The 26,098-nt window shown below is 34.2% G+C and overlaps 1 protein-coding gene across 2 annotated transcripts in view; it reads right to left on the minus strand.

Moving 5' to 3' along the window:
• Positions 1–26,095, minus strand: part of LOC132119706 (filamin-B-like) — an 85,757-nt gene extending 59,662 nt beyond the window's left edge. For both annotated transcript variants that reach the window (XM_059529897.1, XM_059529896.1), the window contains exon 1: positions 25,702–26,095. In XM_059529897.1, the coding sequence (XP_059385880.1) occupies positions 25,702–25,993 (292 nt within the window). In that variant the 5' untranslated portion in view covers positions 25,994–26,095. The remainder of the gene's footprint in view (positions 1–25,701) is intronic.
• Between the last annotated feature and the right edge of the window lie 3 nt (positions 26,096–26,098).

The raw sequence follows: 26,098 nt of genomic DNA on the forward strand, positions 1-26,098 counted from the left end.
TAATCAAACTACTGCATTCAAAAATAGTTTCGAATACAAAGGAAATTTAGAACATTCAAATATTTAACAGTTTTAGCATTATTTTGTTTATGTGACAATTACATCCCTGACACTCATTACTGTAGCAATAATAATAAAATAATAATATTAATTATTATTAAATTATATTTTATGATTATTAAATGTCAATTTATATTTTATAATTGTATGACATTATTATTATTAATAATAATATAATACACTTACGAATGATGCTATAATAATTTTGTAATTTCTTAAAAAAAATTATCATCATAGCATTCATAAGTTCATTGAAAAATAAAATGTGCATTTTTGAAGATAATTTATTCCGTTTATTATTATACAATAACAATAGCAACAATCATAAGTGTAAATACATTTTTAATAATTATTTATAAATATTTATAATACTAATATTATTAATAAATAATAATAATAATATTAAATGATTTTTTTTTGTATTATTATTATCAACATCATTAACACAGAAGCACTTTTTCTGCTATGTCATGGTAATATTTGTAATACTTCCTTTAACTTATGATTTATGCCAACTTAAACATTTTCGTACAGTTTGTATTTCGTACAATTTGTACATTTTCGTAACATTTGCAGTTAAACTGCACATAATTGTCATGAAAATAATGTCAGGATGTTCTATTGATTTGTGGGCTGAAATGTGACCATGTGAGACAACTAACACAAGAATATAGAGTAGTCTTCCTCATTCCGACTGCCAAACTTAAGAGGGTGAGGACGTAACCCTGTGGCACACCACACGAAACGAGAAAACAAAGAGGTTATAAACAGTTTTGCACAGCTGTAACCTTCATTTAATCACTGCTCCACTATTTAACTCCTTCCTCAGGCTGGCGAGTCTCCCGTGGCTCTGCTTTCATGAGATTAGATGGCAAAAAGAAGCAGAGGCGGGAGATTTCCTCAGGGTGGGTGTCCTCAACCCAACCCCACCATTACACACGGCTTCAGCCACAAACCCTCTGATCTCGCTATAAATACAGACAGAAGCCGAGGTCTTTTCCAGTCACTTATCAACAGTTAAAACAAGACATATCAACACGAGGGACCCTGTTCCACATTACAGCTCAAACTCAGCATTACGAGAGGTTTGAGAAAAGGGAAAACTGTCCAGAAAGAGACAGAAAAATCAGTTTGAAGTTGAGGATGAATCGTACAAAACCTTGTCCATGTCAAATGACACACCAAAAACAAAAACCTGGAAATAATATTTTGCATAAAGACAAACAAAGCCTATTTTAAGGGCCTTTTTTTTACATTAATATTGTGAATGTTAAGCACCCTCTCAATTTTCATAAATTCATAAAAATATATACTATTAACAATTTATATAAAAATAAATCATCAGATATTATTAGATTTCATTTTTTATAAAAACTTATGAAACATTTTATAGATTTTTATATTTAGTATCTTATTTTTTTAATTTGAAATTTTTTTTTTATCATATTTAATGCCCTAAATCAGTGGTTCCCAACCTTTTTCAACTCTCGGCCCACACAACCACACACATGTTTGCGCGGCCCACTTTAATTTATTTATTTATTTATTTAATTTCATTTCATTTCAACTGATCCCGCTATTGTTGGGTTAATAACTTAGTACTCAGAAGCTAGATTGTTAACTGTATTTATTGAATGAACTAGGGCTGTGCGATATGAAAAAAAAAAACTATCGCGATTTCTTTGATCAATTTTGCTATTTCGATTTTAATCGAAATTTTGACGCACACAGATATGCTTTACAGTCATAAATGCATTCAGGATGAATTTGAAACATATTTCCAAAAGAAAACCAATTAGAGCCTAATCAAAAAGTTGTAACTTCTCTAGAACAGACATAAGTCAAAATAATCACAATAGTAAAAGTATAATAAAATTTCTAGACTAATAGCAAAAAATATAAATAAATAAATCCCGTGTCCAGGGACTTTTTTTTCTTTTTTTGCCATGCATTGTTCTTAGAGCACATTAATTGTAGCGGTGCCTCAGGTGTTGAAATAGATCTGTTATACATTATACAGGTTCACATCTTTTCAGTGTGTATACAGTATGTGTAAGCGGTGCAGAAGCAGCAGCGAGAGCGCATAAATATAACGCGAAAGCATATTAAAATAATGCACGAGCGCAAATCTCTCTGTTCGCACGCAGATTTCCTTTGCTCTGTCACAAAACCAGACGTGCTTGCTCAGATACACGCTGTTCTGCGCAGAGAGAGTGTGCGCACTTAAAACGTGTCTCCTTTCATTTAAACTGCGTCCTGTGCACTCACAACTCTCTCTATGATCATGTGCTAGATATTAATTATTTTCGCACGTTTTTATTTCTAGCCTTTTACCGCATGCAGTGTGAACGCTCTGATCCGTTAACATGGGCTCAGAAAAAAGGCGCATCACATAGGCTACTACGGGCGGTCAGAGCTGCGGAAAATCGTGCATGCTCAAATCGTGATTTTATGACGATTTATATTAATCGCACAGCCCTAAAATGAACTGGCAATGAACAGAAAATAACTGGCCCCGCTCAGCAAAAGGAGAAAACCAGATCCAGGAAGAGCTCGGCAGCGGGTAGACAGTCAGCGGAGCAAGCAGTCAGGAGGAAACATGTTGACAGCATTTATGCATGTTTGAATTTATTGTTCTGTAGCATATGCAGCAAAAATATAAATTGGTGGTTTATTCTTAAACCAATCAGCGAGCTCGAATAGTGGAATCAAAGTTACAGTTGAATATTTATTTTTTGTTATTTAATTATATATATATATATATGAAATGATGTTATTATGTTATGACTTAGACATTTTTACATATATTAACAATATTACTATTTCTTTTAATAGTAATTGGCGGCCCACCTGCAATACCACCGCGACCCACTAGGGAGCCGCGGCCCACAGGTTGAAAACCACTGCCCTAAACAATTTATTCTGTGTAAAACATGGCATTATCTCATGGTGGTATTTATGGTACATAACAAAATGTATGCTGTTCTGTATAAAACATTGCAGTAATTATTTAAAAACTGAAAACATACTTTAAATGTATAATTAATAAAATAAATGAATTAAACACAAATTTACAATAAAATAAAAAATAAAATCTATAAAATATTGTTTTGTTTAAAATTATTTTTATTATTATTTTACTTTATTTTATTTATTATTTCATTATATTTTGCTTTTTATTAAAAAAAAAAAAAAAAAGACTTTTATCTCATGGCAATATTTACTGACCTAAACAAAATGTGTGCTGTTCTGTATAAAACACTATTACAGTCATTTAAAAAACTAAAAACATGGGAAATGTATGGGTTATTAAAAAAAAGTGCTGTGCCATCAAAATAATGGTCAAAATGCAAACAAAATGTTGCTCATGATCTTAAGTTTTTAAAGGCTACCCTCTTTAATTTTGGCATGAAATGCCCCAGACATGTTCTCATGAGACTCACCTGGGTAAGTATCGCATTATTCGAGTGCCAGGCTGACAACAGTTGTAAGTATCAGTGAAACTAAAAACACAAGTTACATTAAAAAAAAAAAAGAGTAAAATGAAAGCAGCAGTCATGCTTTCACCAACATCCGCCTGCATATTCAGAGATAAATGATTAAGAAAAAGAGCTGAATGCTTGTGCTGGTCTCTATGGAGACAAAGCAAAGGAAACACAATAACAGCAAAGGAAGAGGGAGGCAGGACCGGTTTCCACACAGTCACCTCTTATCACCAAGCACTAACCACACCAGGGCGGGATGAGAAAGAGTATATAAATACTATTTAAATAAAATAAAATGTTAAAAAATAAAATATATAAAAACATAATATAAAAAAATTATATATTTTTTTATTATTATTTATATATAATGTTTTTTCTGGAACACACACACACACACACACATACACACACACACACATATATATATATATATATATATATATATATATATATATATATATATATATATATATATTTGCATTTGCTCTGATTTCAAACAAATAAATTATAGTAAAGTACTCTAAATAATCTAAATAAAGAAAATAATAAAATCAAATAAAATCAATTGTATACACACACACACACACACACAAATATATATATATATATATATATATATATATTGTGTTTAATTGCATTATGACAAACAAAGTTTTTAATCATTGACTGGAACGAACAGATCAAACTAATTAACTAAAAGAAATTAAAATGCTTGCAAATTAAATACCACTGTAGATAAAAAAAATAAAATAAAAGAGGGCTCTATTTTACCATTTATCTACATTTCTTTAAAAAACTGATGGCATTTCCTTAGAGAATATAATTTTGGTGAACTTCAGTGTGTGTTTGTGTGAAGTTCTGTCTGCTGGTAATTCAATAGGGGTTTCCTGCTCCATCCAGAAACTCCCGAACCACACCTGCGCCTCAGGACCCGATTGAAACACTCACCGGGTGAAGTGGAACCATGAACAACAGCCGCCCGAGGAAAGAGACGAAGAGGAACACACACCTGTTCTGTGTAAATGACACACACTTCAGACACTTCACGTCCTCATGACACATGAGTACTGTGTGAATCAGAAAGTTTAACCAGTCAGTAAGTGATTCAGTCAAGGTGTTCAAACCAAACCCATCAGAGGACAGAGAGCACATCAGGGCTGTGATAAATCATCAGCATCTGTCTGTATTCTGTTAAAGAGAACTCAAAGAAACGACGCCGAGCTGCAATGGATCCGTCAAGTGTTCTCACTAAAACGCTTATAAAACATCTGATTTACAAGCTCTGAACTGATCTCCGCTTCCAACTCCAGAGAGCCAGGACTTGAACTTGGTTAGTTTAATGTTTTCATGAGAATACAGCGGAGCCAGAAAGAGTCGAAACATGGATGAAAGTGCAGAAGATCTTAAAGAAACAGCTCACTCAAAAATACTCAAAGTTCTCAACCTCAGATCATCCAAGATTAGGATGAGTTTGTTTCTTCATCAGATTTGGAGAAATGTAGCATTGCATCACTTGCTCACCAGTGGATGCTCTGCAGTGAATGGGTGCCGTCAGAATGAGAGTCCAAACAGCTGATAAAAACATCACAATAATCCACAGCACTCCAGTCCATCAGTTAATGTCTCGTGAAGACAAAAGCTGTACGTTTGGAAACAAATTCATATTTTTAGCCATATTTAAATCTCTATTTTAGCCAGAAGATATAGTTTGAAGCTAAAAATGTCTTAATGATTTGTTTCCTACAAACACACAGCTTTTGTCTTTTCAAGACATTAACTGATAGACTGGAGTCGTGTGGATTACTTGTAGATTATTGTGATTTTGTGAACAATCAAAAGTTTTTTAATGCACACTTGTCTTCACAAGAATAAAAAATTTAATGAATCAGATAAAATACTAATATGAAATCATAATCTAAAAATGTATTTAAAAAAATTATTAAAAAATTAATATTAAAAATATAATTAAAACAAATCTCAAAATAAAGAATAAAATATTTTGTTTACCTGCATGTCATGTGACTATTATCTGACATCAAAGAACTGTGAGCATGCAAATGTGTTGTCAGGTCATTTAAATACTCGGGGTAATTTCACGTATATATTTTATGCAAAATGTATTCAGCTAAACAAAAAAATAATAATAATACGTTTTTATGACTTGTTATTAACAGAAATTAAAACCTAACATTAAGTACACATTTATCTACGGAGCCCCGCACATGACATGCAAGAAAAAATAAATAAATAGTGCGCACGATTTACTAATTCGTTCCCTCAATGTACTAAAACGTGTACTAAAAGTTAGCAAATCGAGGGAACGAATTAGTAAATCGTGCACATGATTTAACCTACTTTTTTTATTTAATTACAATAAAACTGTAACAAGCGGTGTTGCGAGTAATTCCTGTGTGACGGCAGTCATGTGACGCAGGATCTGGCCGCTAGACGTTCAGAAAGACTCACAGTTTGGGAAACTGTGTAAACACTATGATGAGCTGTTTTAGGGCGATTAAATGTTGCTGAATGCATTAAATCACAAAGCCACCGTGGGAACAGAGAGCCGTTTGTTTGGCGGGCTTCTTAAAAGCAGATCCATAAATACAGCAGACAGCTTTCTTTGTTTAACGCTGGGTTCCTGTGGAGGGGGGGGGGGGGTCTCATTATGTTCAGGACGGTTTCTGTGGCTCATATCAGACACTAGATTTTTCAGAGACACCTGTGATTCCTCTACGAGAACCTGACTTGACTTTGGCTCTTAATTTGGTTTCGAAAACATTATCAATCCCCATTAAAATTCAAATAAGATTGCTCATTTCCTGCTGTTCGGCTCACTACCTCATGGGTGATGATGTCACGACCCACAGAGGGGAACGAGCACAGTCTAACATGTTATCAGAGGTGGGTAGTAACGAGTTACATTTACTTCGTTACATTTACTTGAGTAATTTTTGGGGGTAACTAATACTTTTCGGAGTATATTTAAAGATGGGTACTTTATACTCTTACTTGAGTAAATTTTTGGGGAAAAATCTGTACTTTTACTTCGTTACTGTGGGCGACGCTCCTCTCGTTACTTTATCTTAATGCAATAAATGTTATAACTGCTTCAGTTTATTCCAAACACGCCGTCTACTTTTCTCTGGACAATGAGCGATGCCCATTCGCGAATGATTCATTCTTTTGAGTCAATTCTGTTCAAAGGCTTGATCAAACCAATTGGCAAACGAGTGAATTGGTTCATGAATCAGTTTGAATGAGTCGTTCAGTTCCCTGCCGCACGCGCTGAGCGTCTGAAGCGGTTCACTCAGAGTTGTAACGTTTAACATCAGCAGCGTTGAAAACGTGGCTGGAACTGCACTGAATTGAAAGCAAATCTGGAAAGGCTATTATTTGCTAGCGATGGAGATCCTTATTAGATGAACACCGCGTGTGCTGTCTACTGTTTAACAGGTAATAACTTGGGCTACATTCGATTACAGTACACGATACCACTGTGACATTAGTTTGTTGTACGTGTGTGGCTTATAACAGAGGGGAGTCAAGTTGAATGCAGCTTCCAAAAGACAAAAAATAGCCGATTAAGATTTTATTAATTTTAATAAAATCACACCGGTGCGAGTAGCCTACGTTCAGCAAGTCATATCATCAGCCGCTAAATTCAGATCTGTGATCGCTTGCTGGCGCTGAGCCAGACACGTTTTTACAGCACTGCGCATTATAACCAATCACACATGATTCTTTTGAGCTTATTAAAGCATTGGCCAATCAGAGGCGTTCAGATGAGTCATCGCTAAAATGCCGGTGCTTCCTTCACTCGCTCACTGACTGGAGACCTCTTTCTGGTGAATTCTCTCGTCAGAAACAACAAAGTGCAGATGTGTGTACGAATCTTTAATTTAGATATTGATTTCACAGTGTTAACAGTTTCAGTGATTTTAATGGGAGTTTCTGAGAGTGATTGAAATCTAGACTGTCAGTGAAAATGATCTTTGATAATGTAAATGTTATTTGCTCTCTTTCTGAACAATGAAAGATTAGTAGCAATATTTATATCACATAAACTTTCAATGTTAAATTCAAATTTAATATAAAGTCAGTCATATTAAAAATATGTTATGGCATGACACCTATATCTGTTACTTAAGTAAACAGACAAGGTTTTATAATAAATTACATAAATTGGAGTAAAGGCTGATGAAATATATACATTTATACACGCACACATACATTACATACATTTTATCTATATATCTAAATAAAAATAGGCTCAGTATATATGACCCAAAGTAACTAGTAACTAACTACTTGAGTAGATTTTTTATCCGATACTCTTTTACTCTTACTCAAGTAACTATTCAAGACTAGTACTTTTACTTTTACTTGAGTAAATATTTCTAGAAGAACTTTTACTTTTACTTGAGTACAGTTTTTGGGTACTCTACCCACCTCTGCATGTTATACATGCGAACGCTGTTCTGGAAAGTATTGCAAATCTTTCTCTTAAGATGGCACAATCTTGGGTGATGATGTTGGACAAGTTGAGCAGATTAATGCATCAAAATACTGTAATAATCAGCATGATTCATTTGCTGAAAAACTGCCTGTAAAACAGGCATAAGTATAATAACTGCATGATGTCATTTGCGTTTCATCTCACTCTTTATAACATATCATTAATCACTGAAGTACAGTGATGGAACAGAAACAGTAGTAAAACTTGCTGAATCACGCTCATTCTCTTAAAATACCAGGTTTTAAGCCCATCAGGCCTCTAATCTAAAAGTGCCGATGTACCAGAAAGACATGAAACAGGATCTTACACGGCGATACAAGGATTGCTGGACTGGGCAGAGCAAAGTCCTGCTTCATTTCCACAGATTGCAATAATCGGCTCTCTTTCACTGCAGCCATATGCTCACGGTTTGCGATAAAAACACATTCATTTAGATCATGAATTGGCAACAAAACTACATATTTATATTCTCAGAAGAACATATGCAACGACTGCAGATACACATGCAAAACTTGCTGGCATGATTAATTTAATTAAATAATTGTTTTTTTATTTAAAGTGTCATTTTTATTCAGTTCACATGCTCATAGATTGGGATCAGAATGTCGTTAATTAAGATCATAATGGAGCAACAAAATTACATATTTAAATATTTACATGAACGTGCAGTGCTTGCACAATGCAATATCTCACAAAAACACAAAAGATTTTACTTGTACAGTATACATTTTTATCACTTAACAGTAAATAAATGTAAAAAAAGGATGAAAAATGTGTGTGTGTGTGTGTGTGTGTATATATATATATATATATATATATGTATATATTGTTTATTTTTATTTTATGTTATTTTAGAATTTTTTAAATGGTTTGCTTTCACATGCTCATGCTAATTTTTTATAAATAAATAACAACACCAGGGTATTTTATTTGTAATTTTTTTTTTTTTAATTAATGTTCTTTGTTTTTTCCCCCCATTTATTTATTCAGAATTAAATAAATGAATAAAGAAAAAAATAAGATTTATTTTCTTTTTTTAATTTCTTAATTTATTTAGTAATAATTAAACAAAAATAATAATAAATGGAAAAAAATAAAAAGTAGTAAATGTAAAGTATTTACAGTTTGTGATCAGTATGTCATTGATTTAGATCATAACTGAGCAACAAAATTACAATCTCATCTCTTGCACATGCAAAACTTGCTGACAAAATGCAACCCTTCTGCTGAGGTGTGCTGGATCATTTCTAGCCATCAACAACACCAAACAGTAATCTTAATGTTTGACTTACATCAGCATGTTTGACCTATTTTTAACCCATGCCCATTGCAATATAAAGAGCAACTTTCCCAATTGGGAGAACAGCGATCTATGCTTAGTTTGTGCGTCTGTGTTTGTGGCCATCGATAATTAATTGACACTTAATTCTGCATTTGGCAGCAGTCCAGGGTCTCTCAAAAATGACATCATCTGCAGACACCCGTGACGGGAACACAGGACACACTACCTACAGGAGCACATTCCTTTCCCATGAGATCATCCCCGCCCACTCCTGCAGCAGCCAATCAGAGAGCAGCCTCTGACCCGAAAGCCTCCATTAAGAGTCCCATCAGGTCACCCCAAACACTCCAGCCAAACCAACTACTATTGTGTCCCGGCTTCATAATGTGCCACTTGAAATCATTAACAGTTTCCGCTCTGCCAAACAGACTGGTGTAAAACTCAGATACATAAAGGGAAAAACCAAAGTGCTTGTTAAACTCTCATGAGACTCTCATTTAAAAATCTGTTAGGTTTTTGGTAAATATAAATTCCCAAAAAGGCCTTGGCTATGCCAGCAGAAAAGTTTCATGAGAACATGTCAGCGTCATATTTTAGAGGTTTAAAAAGGAAATTAATTTTTTTTTATTAAGTTTACATTTGCAAAGCATGAATAAAATGAACATAAAATGCACTAAATAAAACTATATATAAGTATTATTTCTCCTTAAAAGAAATTGAAGGTTTTAATTTCAGGACTAGAAAACATGTTACTGAAAAACATTACAGAATGATTTTGGTTTAAAAAAAAAGGCATTAAGTGGAATATAGCATTATCATAATGCATAAGTAAATTTGATTTTTCATTTTGGAATAATGCATAATGAAAATGTGCTAAATTGTCACAATGTCATGTCAAATTGTACATTTATATTTTATTGTTTATTGTATATATATATATATCTTTATTGTATTTTATATAATTACTTTTTTTTTTTTTTACATTTAATATTTTATATTTTGTTTTGATTTGTGAAATAAATAAAATATGACCAGGACATGCAGAGAAAATTCTTATTTATCAATATATATATACAGCGCCGGCGCTATGGTGGGGCATTCGAGGGCCGTGTCCCCCCTAGCGGTTATTGATGCCCCTCCTACAGGCCATGGCGTGGCCAAAAAAAAATATCCCTTTTAATTTTTATTTTAATATTAAATGTTCAAACTGTAACTTAAATAAAATAAAATAAAAAGAATGCGAAAATGCATCATTTTGGTTGTTCATGGCATGTTACTAGGCTTCGTCATGGTGAATGCTTATTGGTCGCCGTATCGCCGAGTTAACTTGTTACATTTGATTTGCAGCACGCACGCAAAATCCATTTCAAGTTGAAGAACAGTTTGTCCGTCTATATTATAGACAGTTGTTAGCAGCTAATAAAAAAAAATGGATTTACGAAAATGGATTAGACCTCCGCAGCCTCGTCAATCAGCAGACTTGGGTACTCTGGGCACGACCACCAGTACCACGGTCTGAGAGCTGAGCTGGCGAATGCTAGCAAATGCACAAGCGAATGGAAGGACACAGTACTGTACTTAGATGGTTCAGTAGCAACACTTGTCGCCTGGAACTCTTCTGAGGGTAACTCATTTGTTCAATTCACTTATTGAAGCCAGCCCTGGCTTTCATAAGGCCTACTAAGCAGGTGAATTGTTGATGAATATTTGTGGTTTCTAACTGCATTTGTGTTTTATACTTGGCTGTATGTAAAGATATGGGCTTATGTCATTTCTGCTTGGTGCGTGCATAAACTGCTGGGAGGTGTGTAAGCCAGGTTAAAAACAAGTATTATCATAAATAGCAGAATATACATTTATTTTTGTCCTTTATTTATTTTGTTTAGAAAACGAGTCCTTTAGAGTTAAAACGATGTTTAAAGAAATTATTTTATTTGTTGAAGCACACTTTGTATTTTCTGTATTTTATTTTATCTTTATCTATTTCTCAAGTTCTACAAAATTTGCATTCTACGCAAATCAAAAACGAAAAAATCAGTTAAAAAATGTTGTGACATCCTTATTCTCAGCAGGCGAATTTCAGTCTTCTGATTTAACTGGTCCATACGCAGACATTTTTGTGATGATGTCCAACTCGTTTTATGAAGAAAAAAGCCTTAAGTTTTCAGAAACATCTATACGAAAAAACACACACACACACACACACAGAGTGTATATACAGTTCCTCCTCTCTCCGTTTCTCTGATTACACACTATTATCAGGCTCTGGTCTGTGTCAGAGAGAGGAAACGGCTCGGCTCGGCTCGGCTGTAGTGTGGAAAACCAGCGCTCAATAACAGCCTGCAATAACCTGCAGTTAAAAGCCATTATCTCCAACTACTGCAGGTTTGTAGCATGCCAGTTTCAAAATGAGATTACCAACCTGCAAATAGAAAGAGGAAAAAACAACAACTTTGATTTGAAACCATTTAAGGGTCATAACGAGAAACAGAACTTGTCTTGCCATTTCGAAGTATTTAAAATGTAATCACGTACACATACTAAACCACAAAACAGCTAGAAATATTAGAGCAGGGGTGTTAAACTCGGAGAGATGATGCCATCATGAACCTACTGTCCTGTACTCATCTTTCCAGACATGCTGACAGGAGCTTATTTCTCATTCATATTCACTGCAGCACAAACACTGGCTTTCTGAGAAGCCTTGGCTTCACACATGTACATGGATCCTGCCTTCTTCTCCATATTTTTACGAAACGCCTGAGTTTCTCGGCATGTGTTTGTGGGCCCTGTGTGATTCCAGAGCGATGATCTCACCCTCACACAGGAAATGCAGATGATGTTCTCACTTTAAATGCTGGGAGGCGACCATATGGTTTATACGAGGCATTGTTTGAGTCTCAGTCGCTCACACAGGGGCTGGACAGAGGAAGACGCCGTGTGAAGGCTTGTTGGTGGAGTTATCTGAGGATTTCATTCAGGATGTGGTGTGCAAAAACACAAAAACAGCCAGCCGACATGAGAGGCTGCTTTAAAATAAGCATCTTGTGCTGGAAGAATGATCGTAGAGCTCAAACATATCACATAATACTCTGGCAGGTCAATAACCTGTGAAATAACCTTCTTGTGTTGTTGTTCTTGCAGGAAGCATTATGGGTGACACTAAGTGATATTTAGTTTGTTGATTCTAGCGCTGGACAAACTCGCTGGTCAAAAATATTAATAACAGTGTTTTCATATGATTTAGTATTAAGTGCTGCATCCTCCGTCATCGAGGCGGTCTCATTTCAGAAAAGTAACCAATAAAATGCAATGCAAAAAAGAAATGACAGTATTTTATACCTAGTATTTTTCTTTTATAACTATTACTTTTCTTAAAACATTCTTGATGACATATAAAGCTAACAAAAACGACCTCCGGAGGATATAAGACGCAGCTGACATTTATCATGATTTTCATTTTATACTATTAATATGAAATTAAACTGTTTGTTAGACCTCGCAAACAAATGGAAACAGCTTGTTAATCTATGTAAATATACAACATTTATGTATATACAAACCAAAAATGTTGTCCAACGAAAGAATTAATAACATTTTAATCCTAAAACTTTAAATAAAGCTTTTAAAATGTAATTAAATTACATAATTTACAAAAAAAAAAATGTGTTTGTTAAATAAAGTGCTGCACATCCGAATTGTATAAATAACAAAAAATATAGCCTAGATTAAAAAAATATTGGTTGTATGATATTACATTGAAAAAAAATTTTTTTATTATAATAATGTCATTTGTATTAATATAATAAACTGTAAGCAATTTAGTAATACATCGTCTTTACATGTGTTTCACTTATAATGTTTCCAAACCGAACTTATAGTAACACAAAGCTGATATTGTTGGCCTTTTAGCCAAAAAAACTGATTTATTACTATTTATACATAAATAAATGACTTGAAAATGATCCTATATGATATTGTTTGACTAGTTTTGGCTTGATTTTGGAGCTCAAGTTTATTTTAAAAGCACAAGTGCTGTTTGACATGCATTAAAACACGTTAAAGTGAGTTGAGCTGTGGCATTAGCATATTAATTAGACATGTGATGGATAAATCAGTCACACAGCATAATTAGGTCATTTTCAGCTCAGAGTTCCTAAAACTGAACTATATAAAGTACCAACTAAAATCAGAGCAAAGTTTACAAAGCAACAAGATGTTAACTACTACTATAAGTGCTGTTTTGATGAGGGCGGAGTATAATTAGAGGGATTTAATCATTGACACTGAAGAAAAGAGAAATCATCTCTCCACTGCTTTAAAGTTATTGTTTTAAGTTCGATCATCATGTTCAATCCTGTCTAGACTCGAGAACATTTGGGTGGGATCTAGGTTGGGTTGAAAATTAAAGACTTAATGAAACACTGAAGATTACCAAGCTTTTCCATCACTAGTAGGTGTTTCTACTCAACTACAACAGCCAATCACTGTGAGAGGAGAATCATGTGACCTTCAGTGTCTGGACTCCTATTGGTAGAGCTGCACATGTGCATGAAGTTAAACGCTGTTGCATCACAATCATCATTGATGTTTCACTTTTGCTCACTTTGCCAATGCAAACTGCATCTCATTAATCTGATAAATGTAGAAGTTTAAGGTTGCATTAGAAACTGATACCTCGCCCGAAATGATTCCCCTCATTCTCCTGTCAAAGACTTCAATTACTACTTAACAATCGCATGACAAAGAACCCAATAAAAGCCTACTGAGCATTCAGTATCTGAGCAAATTCTTGGCTCGCTATTGCAAACAGCAGCACAAGAGAAGCCTGCAAAAGCAGAAGGTAGCGGTGGGCGACTCAGGTTACCCGCTTCCAGCCGGACACAAGAGCTCCAGTTTAATCACAAAACATGCCGAAGAATAAAAGACAAGAGGAGGCAAAAACCAGCAGATCTCTCTGAGACTCCATGAGACGTGGTTTAAAAGGGTCTCTTTCACCTGTGGACCAGAAAAGTTACTCAAAACCCAGACATGAGCGAGTCGGCCAAGGCCCAAAGGTTTCCAAAGTATCGCTGTTAAACAGCCAATCACCGTTTTTCTTGAAATTAAATATAGGGTCCAGAAAAATGTGTTTTATTTTTACCTGAATTCAGTTTTATTTTCTTCTAAATTCAATTTTCTCGTTCTTAACAATATTTTAATGGTTAAATTAAATTAAATGTATTTATCAAAAAGCATGTCTAATTACCTGAAATCATGAAACTTGCACAATTTAACAGCAACTTTTCAGTTGTATCAATTGCATTCTTAGTGCCATATGAAATACATTTTTTTTTTTTCAATTTTTTTTTCTAATTTTTTTTTTTCATTTTAAATTCCATTTTCTCCCCAATTAATTTTTTTTCTGTCCTGCATTTTAATGGTTACATTAAATTAACAGTTAAATTAAATTAAATGTATTAATCAAAAAGCATTTCTAATTAATCGAAATACGGAAACTTGTAAATTTAACAGCAATTTATTAGAAGTTTAACAAAAAATGCATTTTTAGGGCCTAATAATTTTCCCCTCAAATTATGTTTTTTTTTTCATTCAAATTTTTCTAGATTTATTTAGAATTCATCTATATTCATAAAATGAAAATTTGACAAACTCTTCATTTTTTTGCCAAACAAAGTGCGAAAAAAATACAAAAGGCGTATATTAATATATTTGTCATAATTTCTTCAAGTTAAACCAAACTTTTATGACAGATTGTCATGAAGACCTTAAGTTTCTGTGTGCATGTATTATGATGATACATTTTCTCAACTAAACGGTGAAATGCTGTTGAAGTGTCTCATGAAGCTCATGTGTTTATGTCGTCATATAGTGATACCGCAGAGGCTAAAAGACCGCGAGCGTCACTTCAGTGTATGGTAAACAGAACCACACCCATTCATTCACACAGAACATGCAGGATTCATATTTACATGGGACTTTTTGTGGTTTAATATTCACAGACACTAGTCCATATAAGAATTTGATTTATGTAAACTGACCTTCTTTTGATTTCATTCATTTCGAAATGAGCAGATCTTCTGTAAGGCCCAAACATTTAAACTTGCCTCAGTTCATTGAAAGGCATTGAAGCTTTTTTTACACATCTGAAGTCATCCAGGCTCGGCCGAGCCAAAGTAAATAACACAGTAGGCAGGAAATCTGGGTAACTGTTCGCAAATCTTTTGACTTATTGCTCGGTGACAAACAGCAGTTTTAAACACACATAGCAAGAGAAAAACGACTGGCCTTTTGGGCCCCTTCCAAACAACCAGATAGATTTTCTATAGGATCCTTTGTTTTGCTGTTTTATTTGGGCTCGTAAAAAGCCCCAGCACTCCCTGATCTGACAGACAAGTCTGAACTGTAAATCAAACACTAGCTCTGGTACCTTCCACCGGGCAACACGACCTATAAACAAGCACAGAAACAACCAAGGGTGGAGACTACAATCTCTGAAGGAATTCGACTTGGTTATATTCTTCTTAGGATGCAATTCATGTTAACCAACCCTATAAGCTCCATTTAAAAGATGCTTTTGGCCTAAACCAGGGGTTTTCCAACTGGGGACGCAAGAGAATGAAGGGGCTCCATGGAAAGGTTTACAGAAAAAGTGTAAAAAAAAAAAAAATAAAAATAAACAAATTATATAAAAATAAATTACATTATAATTTACGAGTAACTACACAACTATATAAAAAGTAAATACAAATTAATCAAATATTGCTTAAAACAATGATAGAGTAAAATAAATAATTAACAAATATCCAATACACAATAGATTAAAAAGTAAATTCAATTAGATTAAAAAAATAAATCTGGTAAAAAATAAAATAAATAAAAAATTAAGAAATTTAGTGAAATTAACAAATAAACATTAGATTAAAACAAAAGTGAATTAAATACATTTAAACAAAAATCTGATAAAAACTATAACGGACTAAAACATGAAAAAGAAATTGAGAAAAAAAAGCATTTGACTAAAATAAAAGTACATTAAATAATTTTAAATAAATAATTTAAGATTAAATAAACATTAAATAAACAAATAAATATGAAGTGATTTAATTATATAAAATACATAATTGATAAAAAATGATTCCAATGACTTCATAAATTAATAATTTAAACAAAAAACTAACAAAAAAAAAGATTAAAATGACTAAATACAACTTTTGAAAGTGGGTCTTTATGCTAAAACCTATATAGATGCCTTTAAATTTAGGGATGGGTGTCTCTTGCATGAGGATGATCATATTTGGGTCTGTGGCTTTTAAAAGGTCGAGAACCTCTGGCCTAAACAAGCTTTCTGACCTTAAACCAGTAGCCTCTAAACAGAAATCCCAATGCAAAGCACTAAAAATGGCGCAGCTTTGACCTGCAAAGTCCAATAGCAGAACATGGAAGAGATGTATCGTATAAAGAATATGACATCAGAGTAAAAGCATTTGAAAAATGCCTATGAAGAGGTTAAAAACGCGCTTCAGAAGCGTGATTGTGTGAGTCTGCATGAGATCACCGGACGCGCTCGACGCTTTCAAGCACAGTCTCAACACAGATGGCATGTTGGGAGAGTAAATGATCAACTTTAATCAAATACTGACCCACTGCACGGGTCTAAAGAACAGCAGAACGTGTGTGTATATATAGCAGCATGGTGACTTAAGCGTTAATGCAATCCAGATAACACGCAGCATTCTTCTAGGAAAGCAGACACACTTGAAAACTTCTGCCTCTAGGAAAGAAAACCAGTCACTTTAAGACAGAGAAACTGCTTAGTCTTAGGCTGACGTCAATACTATTGTTTGCTTTCGCTGGTTGCACTGGCCCCTGAAGGTCAAAGCTTCATTACAAACAATGCAATCTGACCTTTGCTACAATGCAGATGGGAGAAGCATTTCCCGCTCTGACCTAAAAACATTTCCTCAGGATCAGGCTGTGCTTGGCCAAGTCCTGCCGAGCTCATGTGGTCAGACTAAACGTAATGGAAGAGGTTAACGTAATGACGGCGGACCGCAAGAGAAACCTGTGCAGACGTCCCACAGAAAGCTGGAGTTGTTTTTGGCTCTCATGCGTGACTGAGAATATTATTGAAGAAGCTGTTCTATAGCAACCCTGAAATATTTGCTCGAGGTCTCGTCTATTTGAACGCTGCCGTTCGTGTTGGTTTTCCATGTTCAGGTTTCGTTATTTGGGCTGAGGGCAAAGCGACAGTACAGAAACTGTGATGCAATCCATTCTGGTGCAGGAATGTGAGCTTTCTGGAATTAGTGTGAGGAACTGAACTTTGGTTAGGGTCGCTTTAGCGAAGCCTTGCATCCTGTTGCTTCTTTTAGACTCCAAAACAATAGCGGATTCCACCGAGTTACCACACAAATCCATACGCAGATTCACAGGCTTCTAGCTTCATGTGCAAGGTTTCCTTCCGGCGGTTCAGCCCAACCAGCGTGGCTCTTCCTCTTCCTCTCAAAGCACTGTTAGGTCTGGCTTCTTCAGCTGTGGCTTAATTAGCTGCACAGTAAAAGATATGCCACTTACTTCTGTTGAAGCGTGTTTACATATGGGATTAAATGTGGATTATGACTTCTTATATCCCAATTATAGCTGTTTTTCCTTGCAATTCTGACATTTTTCACAATTGAGAGATAGTCCAAATCATGAGAAACCTTTCCATTTACAATAAAAAATATGATTTCTTCTGTGAACCAAAAAAAAATGATTAAATGGAGAGATGTCAAATCAGAAGAATTCTGGGTTGAATGAAAAAAACGAAAATTGCAAGATGTAATATCAGAATTCAGAAAAAAAGTCAAAATTGCAAGACATAAACTCTGAATTTTGAACAAAAAAAGTCAAAATGCGAGATTCTGAGAATCAGAATCATGAGTGAAAGACAATTGTAACGTTTTTCTCACAATTCTTTTTCACGTTTTTTCTTGCAATTCAATTTGTTTTTTGCATGATGTTAACCCTGAATTAAGATTATTTAAATTATAAATTATTCAAAGTGAAACAATTCAGACATAAAAAGTCCCGATTACATTTCTCATTTATTTTTTACTCTGTGGCAGAAAAAGAATTGCGAGATGTAAAATCTGAATTCTGAGAATCTGAGTTATGAGATCTGACAGATTTGCAGATTTCCCAGAATTCCGTTTTACTCTTGCAAATCAGTTTTTTGTGTTTGTTGTTTTTTGAAAGATGTTAACTGAATTGTGCTATACTGTATGAGCTAGCAATTACAAGAGCAACAAGTTGATTGAGTTCTTTTTTTTTTACTCTGTGACTAAGTAAAAAACTGAATTGTGAGATCTTAAATTAGAATTCAGTAGAAAAAAAACTACATTTATGAGATTAAAAAAAGATATAAAGGAAACAAACTTTTTCCTTCACAATTAATAGATCCAAATGACTCCAAATTGTTAGATATAACCTCACAATTGTGGGAGAAAAAGTCACATTTATCTTTTTTCTTTTTTTTATTCTGTGGTGGAAACAAGCTTCTATAGTTTCCATTTTTGGGTTTAAATGACAAATAATATTCAGATGGATTTAGATGGATGATTACACTAACTTAGCAACATCTACACTGTTACTGACTTGAAGTGAATTAACCCTGAACTCAACTGAATCTGAATAACTCTACAGTTCCTGGAGAGCTGCTTAAAGTCTATGCAACTCAGACTTTTGTTGAACTGAATCAACACTGATCTAAATTGAGCATGAATAATGACACTATTGTATTCTCTAGAGTTTCATAATTGATGATCCTGCAACCTTCACACTGTAATTTTCTTATTTAATACTGCAAATTAATGACACAACATAAATGTGACGACTCTCTCTGTACTGAACAATCGTAGACGCTGGTGGGAACGACTTTATCTCTTTACTACAGTCAGTTTAACGTGAATGCAAACACATTCACCTCGTGTCTTCCTCTGTGTGTGTGTGTGTGTGTGTGTGTGTTAAAGCAGCTCTCTGCCCATCCAGTACAACAAGTTCTGAGAGTTTGGCTTTGTGGAAGAACTTTAGGAAACTAGTGAAGTCACTCACACTTTTCTCAGCCGCGTTTACAAGTGAACATCCCAGTGTGACACAAACACAATCAGACACAGGTTCAGGACACTTGACTACATGCTGCACGGTTTGGGGAAAAAACTAAAAACTAATTCTGATCATTCTGATAAAAATAAAAATCCAGGTTTGCTGTGGTTGTTTGTAGTGCTGCACAATTCGGCCAATAATGTGATTCTAATGACTACAATATACATATTAAATAAAAATAGTTCATATTCTTTTATTATGATCATTATTATTAATAAATAAAAATTAGTAATAGCAAAACATAAATTCTTAATTTCACTAAAATTAAAAGAATGAGTATTAAAAATGATATATAAAAAAAAAGGATAGAATGGAATTATTTCAATTGAAATCTGAAATCTCGATGTAGACTCGATGTCTATTAAATGATAGCTCTTTTAATATGTTCATTATTATTACTAAATAAGTGATTAATAAAATGAGAAATTAATATTTTAGTATTAAAATTAACATTTAAATAGTATTTAATAGTAATAACAATTATTTAAAAATACAATAGAATACATTTAATTAAATTCAAATGTTCTACATAATATCTATTAAATAATATGTATCTTTATTATCACTAAATAAAAATGAGTAATAACTAAATAAATTAATATTACACTGAAATTAAAAAATGAGTACATAATAATAATAATGAAATAATAATTTCATTATAATGATAATAATCTCTAGAAATAAAAAACTAAACTATAATAGTCATACAGAAACATGCTGGGTTAAGGCCAAAGGAGTCTAAAAGTCTAAATGGTAGCTGCAACAAATACTTTAATAAAATAAAAATAAACATAAATCAGGCCTGGTTGCTTCTTCAAATCCAACCGAGAAGCTTTGAGTGTTTTTCTAGAACGCAGGTCCACGCTCTGAACATCTGATCTGTCTGAACAGCTCCTGGAGACTTTCATTTACAGAGCCAAAGAAACCAAAGTAACTCATCCCACAACAGCAGCCGATCCTCCTCAGATCTGAATAAAGCCAAACTCTGCAACTTAAGACGAGCGAACCTTTGGCTCACCGCGCCGTTCCTGCTTCTGTTTGCATAGCGTGAAGATACGCCATCTGACGAACCTGAGCGGCACAGACAAACATCTCCATAATGACAGGAGACAATCCAACCCAACAGAACTGACTCAAATGGTTTGTTTTACTCCAAATCGATCTGCAACTCATTAAACATGATACTGAAATTAAACCAGCATTTAACGCCACTCCAAAACAGCCCAAACTAATGTCTTTTAACTCTCTGGTGGGGAAGCTGGCGTGCAGGAGGACCACAGTCCAACTGGTTTTTAATAATAGGCTTTTCCATCAGGCTTCGCCCTGGGAACACTTTCAGGCGGCTTTATGAGGGAAGTTTCAAATCTCGGACCACTTCGGCTTTGGATGGCAGTAGGGATGGGACGATAACCGGTTTTATTGATAACCGTGATAAAATGTGCTGAAGGTTAGTAATATCGTTTAAAAATGAATTATCATTAAAACCGTGTTTGTCGCGGTTTTAATAACTCACTATTAAATCATGTCCAGCCAGCAACAGTCTGACGCAAGCGCAGCGCACAATGTTTTTTTCGAGAAGGAATGGCGAAAGTCAGTGACTTTTCTATGCTTTTCTATGCTTTTCTATGCTTCTACACTTTTCATTGTAAGGAAGGAAATGCCACAGAATTTAATCTTTCTTTAAATTAAGTGCATAGAGTTGCTTGTTTTATTAGTTGTTTGTTGATTATTAAATATAAAACTTGCTGAAATGTTTTCAGTGTGAGCATCAACTATTTTTGAACACTTTCATCTCGTTTCAACAAAACCGTGATAATATTGATAATCGTGATAATTTTAGTCACTATAATCGTGATATTAAATTTTCATACCGTCCCATCCCTAGATGGCAGCTCATGTGTGACTAAGTCCTTCACAAATGCACTCCAAAAATCCCCGACCTACACTCTTACAGACAATAAACGCACAAGCAAGCAAACATTACAATGAACACAACTCAGGTTTAACTAAAATGATCTGCATGCACTTAGAAACCGGTTGTTGTCAACAAAAGAAAAGCTTAAAGGGCTTCCTGCAGTTCTCCTATATTGTTTAAAGTTAGGAAATGGAAAAAGTAAAAAAAAATTAGATATATATTAGTATTCTAACTTTACAGTTACTCAATCTTCTAAAAATAAAATCATATTTTTAATTATATATTCATCCTATATTGATTTTTATTTTAACAATAAATAATAATATTAGTTACATACACATTATTTTACAGTGAAATTCTTATTTCCAAATATTTAGCCAAATATCAATGATTAAATTAATATTAATTTTCTTAGGCACAGTTTTTTTTATTACTTTAATTTTATTATTTTATTACTTTATTACATATTACTAATCATAATCATAGTACTTTTATTATTTTATAGTCATATTGATAAATAAAGAATATAGGAAATAATAAAATGTTTGGCCAAAGTACACGTATATACGTAAACAAACAAATAAATAAATAAATACACTTTACAGCTAATACTATTATATAAATATTATTTTATATTTGTATTGATATCTATTTTTTTTTTTACTTTTTATCAGGGGGGAAATTATATATATATATATTTTTTTGAGTGTCGATTACAAGCTGGCAAGCTGGAAAAGGCAGGAAAGGATCTTAGCTCTAGTTTTCTAGATCTTAGGATCTTAGGGTAGATCTTAGATCTTTGGTTTCATGCTAACTGAGAATGAATCACAGAAGAATTCAATTCAGTTTGCATGCAGAAAATCCTCAAATTTGCAAATGTGCATCAGCTCCCAAAGCACAGACATGAAGATGCTTAATGGTTCAGTGCACACCAACGAATGAGGTCACACCACGATGTCATTCCTCAGCATCTCACACCTCCATGATGGAAAACAAATGTCGAACGACCCTAACAACACTTTCATCACCGCCTACATGACTCTAATCATGTCTTCAAACCGTCACTTTCCTGGAAAAATCAGGACAAATGTCAGAGCAGAATCAGCAAGAACCGATGATGATCAAAGACATATTCTGGAACGAAATTGATACGGTACAGAGTGATCATGTCAAACCACACTTGCAGAGGCCTGAGGGAAACAAAAAAGCACAAAGGAGGACCGAACATGAACTACCGACTGTGCAATTCATGATATTATGACATTAGCCACTCAGCTCAAGTCCAGACCACTTTACAGTTTATTCTGGACATGAATCACAGGCCAGAGAGTTCTTCATCCAACCTTTTCAATTATCCCTTCTTGTCTTTGACATTAGAGAGTGATCCGGTGAGATTAATGGTCAAAACAGCAGACGCTGTGCCCTTCTTGTGTTTATTTAGCTGGGAATTCTCCCCCATCTCTGATCACGGCTGCCCTTTGAAACGCTGGAGAGTCTCGATAACGCTCAACCTTACCACGCGGGTCTTAATGTGTGTCAATGAAAACACCCCACCCACTGTTTCTGGACAGGAAGATAGCGTCATTCAGGAAGTCCTGTGTTCATCCCAAAATAAAGAACTTCTCCACACATGTCCTGTGTAATACAACTACTATAAAAGAGTGTCAAAACAGCAACAAGGAAAAGGATAATTCAATAAAGGACTCATACTGCAATCTAATGTTTCTTAATTGGAAAAAATAAATATTTCATGAAAACCTAGTATAAATGCATTAACACCTAATGTGCATATATATACACACACACACACACACACACACACACACACACATATACACATATGTATATACATACTGTATATGAATAAGGATGCAAATAAAATAAATAAAAAATAAATACATTATAAAAACTATAAAGAAATAAATAAATATATTTGAAAATGAATGAAAAATAAAACATTTATGTAACAAAAAAATTGCAGCTGGTGTTTTTGCAAAAACAGGCCATAAAATATGTTTCTGGCACAGAAAGTGATAATGATAATAATAATAATAATAATAAATAATAAATAATTTCCTAAAGGATCAGACTATTAGAAAAATATAAAATAATATATATTTCTAACACTGTATATGAATAAATAGCTAAAAAAAACATTATAAAAAAAACAGGAGGATAAATAAATATAATATAATAAATAATATAATAAACAATAAATAAATGCACAAAATGCAAAAAAAATGCAAAACAATTTAAAATAAAAAATGACAAAAATTATATTTGAGACAACAAATTTCAGCTTGTGTATACAATCCATGCAAAGATGGCACTTCTTAAATGTACAGCAGCAAAAGCAGGCCATAAAAATATGCTTCTGGCACAAAAACAACAAATTCCAGGGGGAAAAAAAACTTTTTTTTTTAAATCTGAAAAAAAAGTTTGTCCTCCATCCAACCCTCTCTATCATACGTGTATTTAAATCTAAATACAGGCTACTCCTACTGCGCAAGACGAGTGGAAAACAGAGCATGGGTGACTGGTTATTAGGTCACCGCACTGACATATCACGGCTCTCCAAAGACACATCAAGCTCGGGAAAATCTCTGATTCTGACACACACAGAAACATGAACAACAGGAAGTCCATCCTGACGTGTCCTCAGGCCCTCACACCTCAAATTTCATCACAAACCTGAATGAATGAAGTTTATTGGCACACAAACATACGTAACCAGCCAAGAACCGCAAGGATATTAGGTTGGGCATCACCATGGCAATGTTTGCATGTATTTTGCTATGAGCAACTGATTGCCAAATATGGAAGAACATCCTGTGACCCCAGCTGTCCAGGTGACAGTTTTGGTATTGAATGCATGCATAATCTATTTCCAGGATTTACACAAGCACTGGCACATAAAACAACAGCAACCGCGTGAGAAATCACATAAAGGCCACAAGAAATGCAGCCTGATGCATTTGGACCGGCTTCAAGAATGTCACAGGCCAGCTAAAGGTGTTTGGCACCAAACACAACCATTATGAAACTACATCTTAATATTTAAGCCTCTGGAATCCGGAAATTCTCCAGATTTCTAAATCTTAATGAACACAAGAATGCAAGTAATGGTGCAACTTTTCTCACACAGGACCAACTAAAGAAATCAAACAGAGACGAGACGGATAATCTAGTACGAAGCAATAGACACTGGGTGGATGTTTGTTATCTCTTATCTGCTGAGAATGAATCATGTCAGCAGCTCTTTGACATGAGCACAAATACATTTGGTTTATGATGCAACTCTGCAAACCAAAGATGTTGAGTAAGAGAAGGCTGGGAGGAGATAGAACCAAAGTTTGCTTATTATTCACTTCTATATAGTAAATGAATACATTTATATTCGATTTATTAATATTTTACATTTATTTTACATTTATGTAATTTATTACATACTTATAAAATGTATAAATAATAATGAATGATAAATTAAATAAATAATATTTATAAATACGAATATATATATTTTTTATTTATGTTTTATGTATAAATATTATTATTTATTATGTATTGGTAATTATTAATAAGCAAACGTAAAATACATACATACATATATATATATATATATATATATATATATATATATATATATATATATACACACAGAAATAATGTGACATTAACATGTTTTTGGGGGGGATATGGCACCACAGTTATAGTATTTTTTGACATATATCCTAGTAAAATCCATGCATTCCTTATAAAACTATCTAGAGCCATATAAATACCATGGTACATGATTTTTAGAATGCTTTAGCAATACTGAGCTTTGTCTGATACCAACTTTGTAAGACAAAGAGAGCTAGAACAACAAAAATACTAGTTTTTTTGTTTTTGTTTTTTACATCAACCATGGTAAAGTCACCGAACGCTTACAGAACACTAGAAATGCATGCATTTCAGTACTATGGTATATATGATACCATCAGTGTGTGATGGTTGTTTATTTTAACCAAAAAAAGCAAACAATTACAGACACTAAAAATGTTAATTATCATGGTATTACATCTGGCTCAAAATGAAGTACCTTGCTCAGGGTTAATTCGGGGTGATTTGGCCACTTTCCCAGTCACCTCTATTACAAAAGTGACACAATTTACCGGAGTGCATCATGGTGCATTGATACAAATTAGTTCCAGAACACCACAGCACTCCCACAGTCATGTTACAAGGGTTAAACGTTCATCACAGACTCTTTGGTCCGGACTAGTGAGAGAAGGCAGAAGGCACTGAACAAACTCACCGATGGACACGAGCTTTATATTCTCTCTGTCCAGGAACTCGAGCGCCACGGACACGTTCTCCAGCTTCATCTGTCTGAAGGTGGGTCTGGCGTGGTATTTTCTGTACATCTTCTTCTGACTGAGCACCTCGAGGAGAGAGATGAGCCTGAGTCCATCGCTCAGGTCCAGCTGGAGGTCCGCGACGCGTTTGTTGACGCTCTTCAGGTGCTCGTTACACCAGCGCGTAAACGTGTTCTGCTGGATCTTCTTCCACGGCGCGTCGTCCGCCAGGTCCTTCTCTGTGACCGGCATGATGGTTTAATACTCGTATGATGTCTGGTTAATAACTCAGGATGTGTCTCGTGTGTCTGCGCGTTCGTGCGCTCCTGTATTGCTAGCGAGTTCTGTCTCGTGAAC

Source organism: Carassius carassius, chromosome 38 (genome assembly GCF_963082965.1).
Source record: "Carassius carassius chromosome 38, fCarCar2.1, whole genome shotgun sequence".
NCBI classification, from domain to species: domain Eukaryota; kingdom Metazoa; phylum Chordata; class Actinopteri; order Cypriniformes; family Cyprinidae; genus Carassius; species Carassius carassius.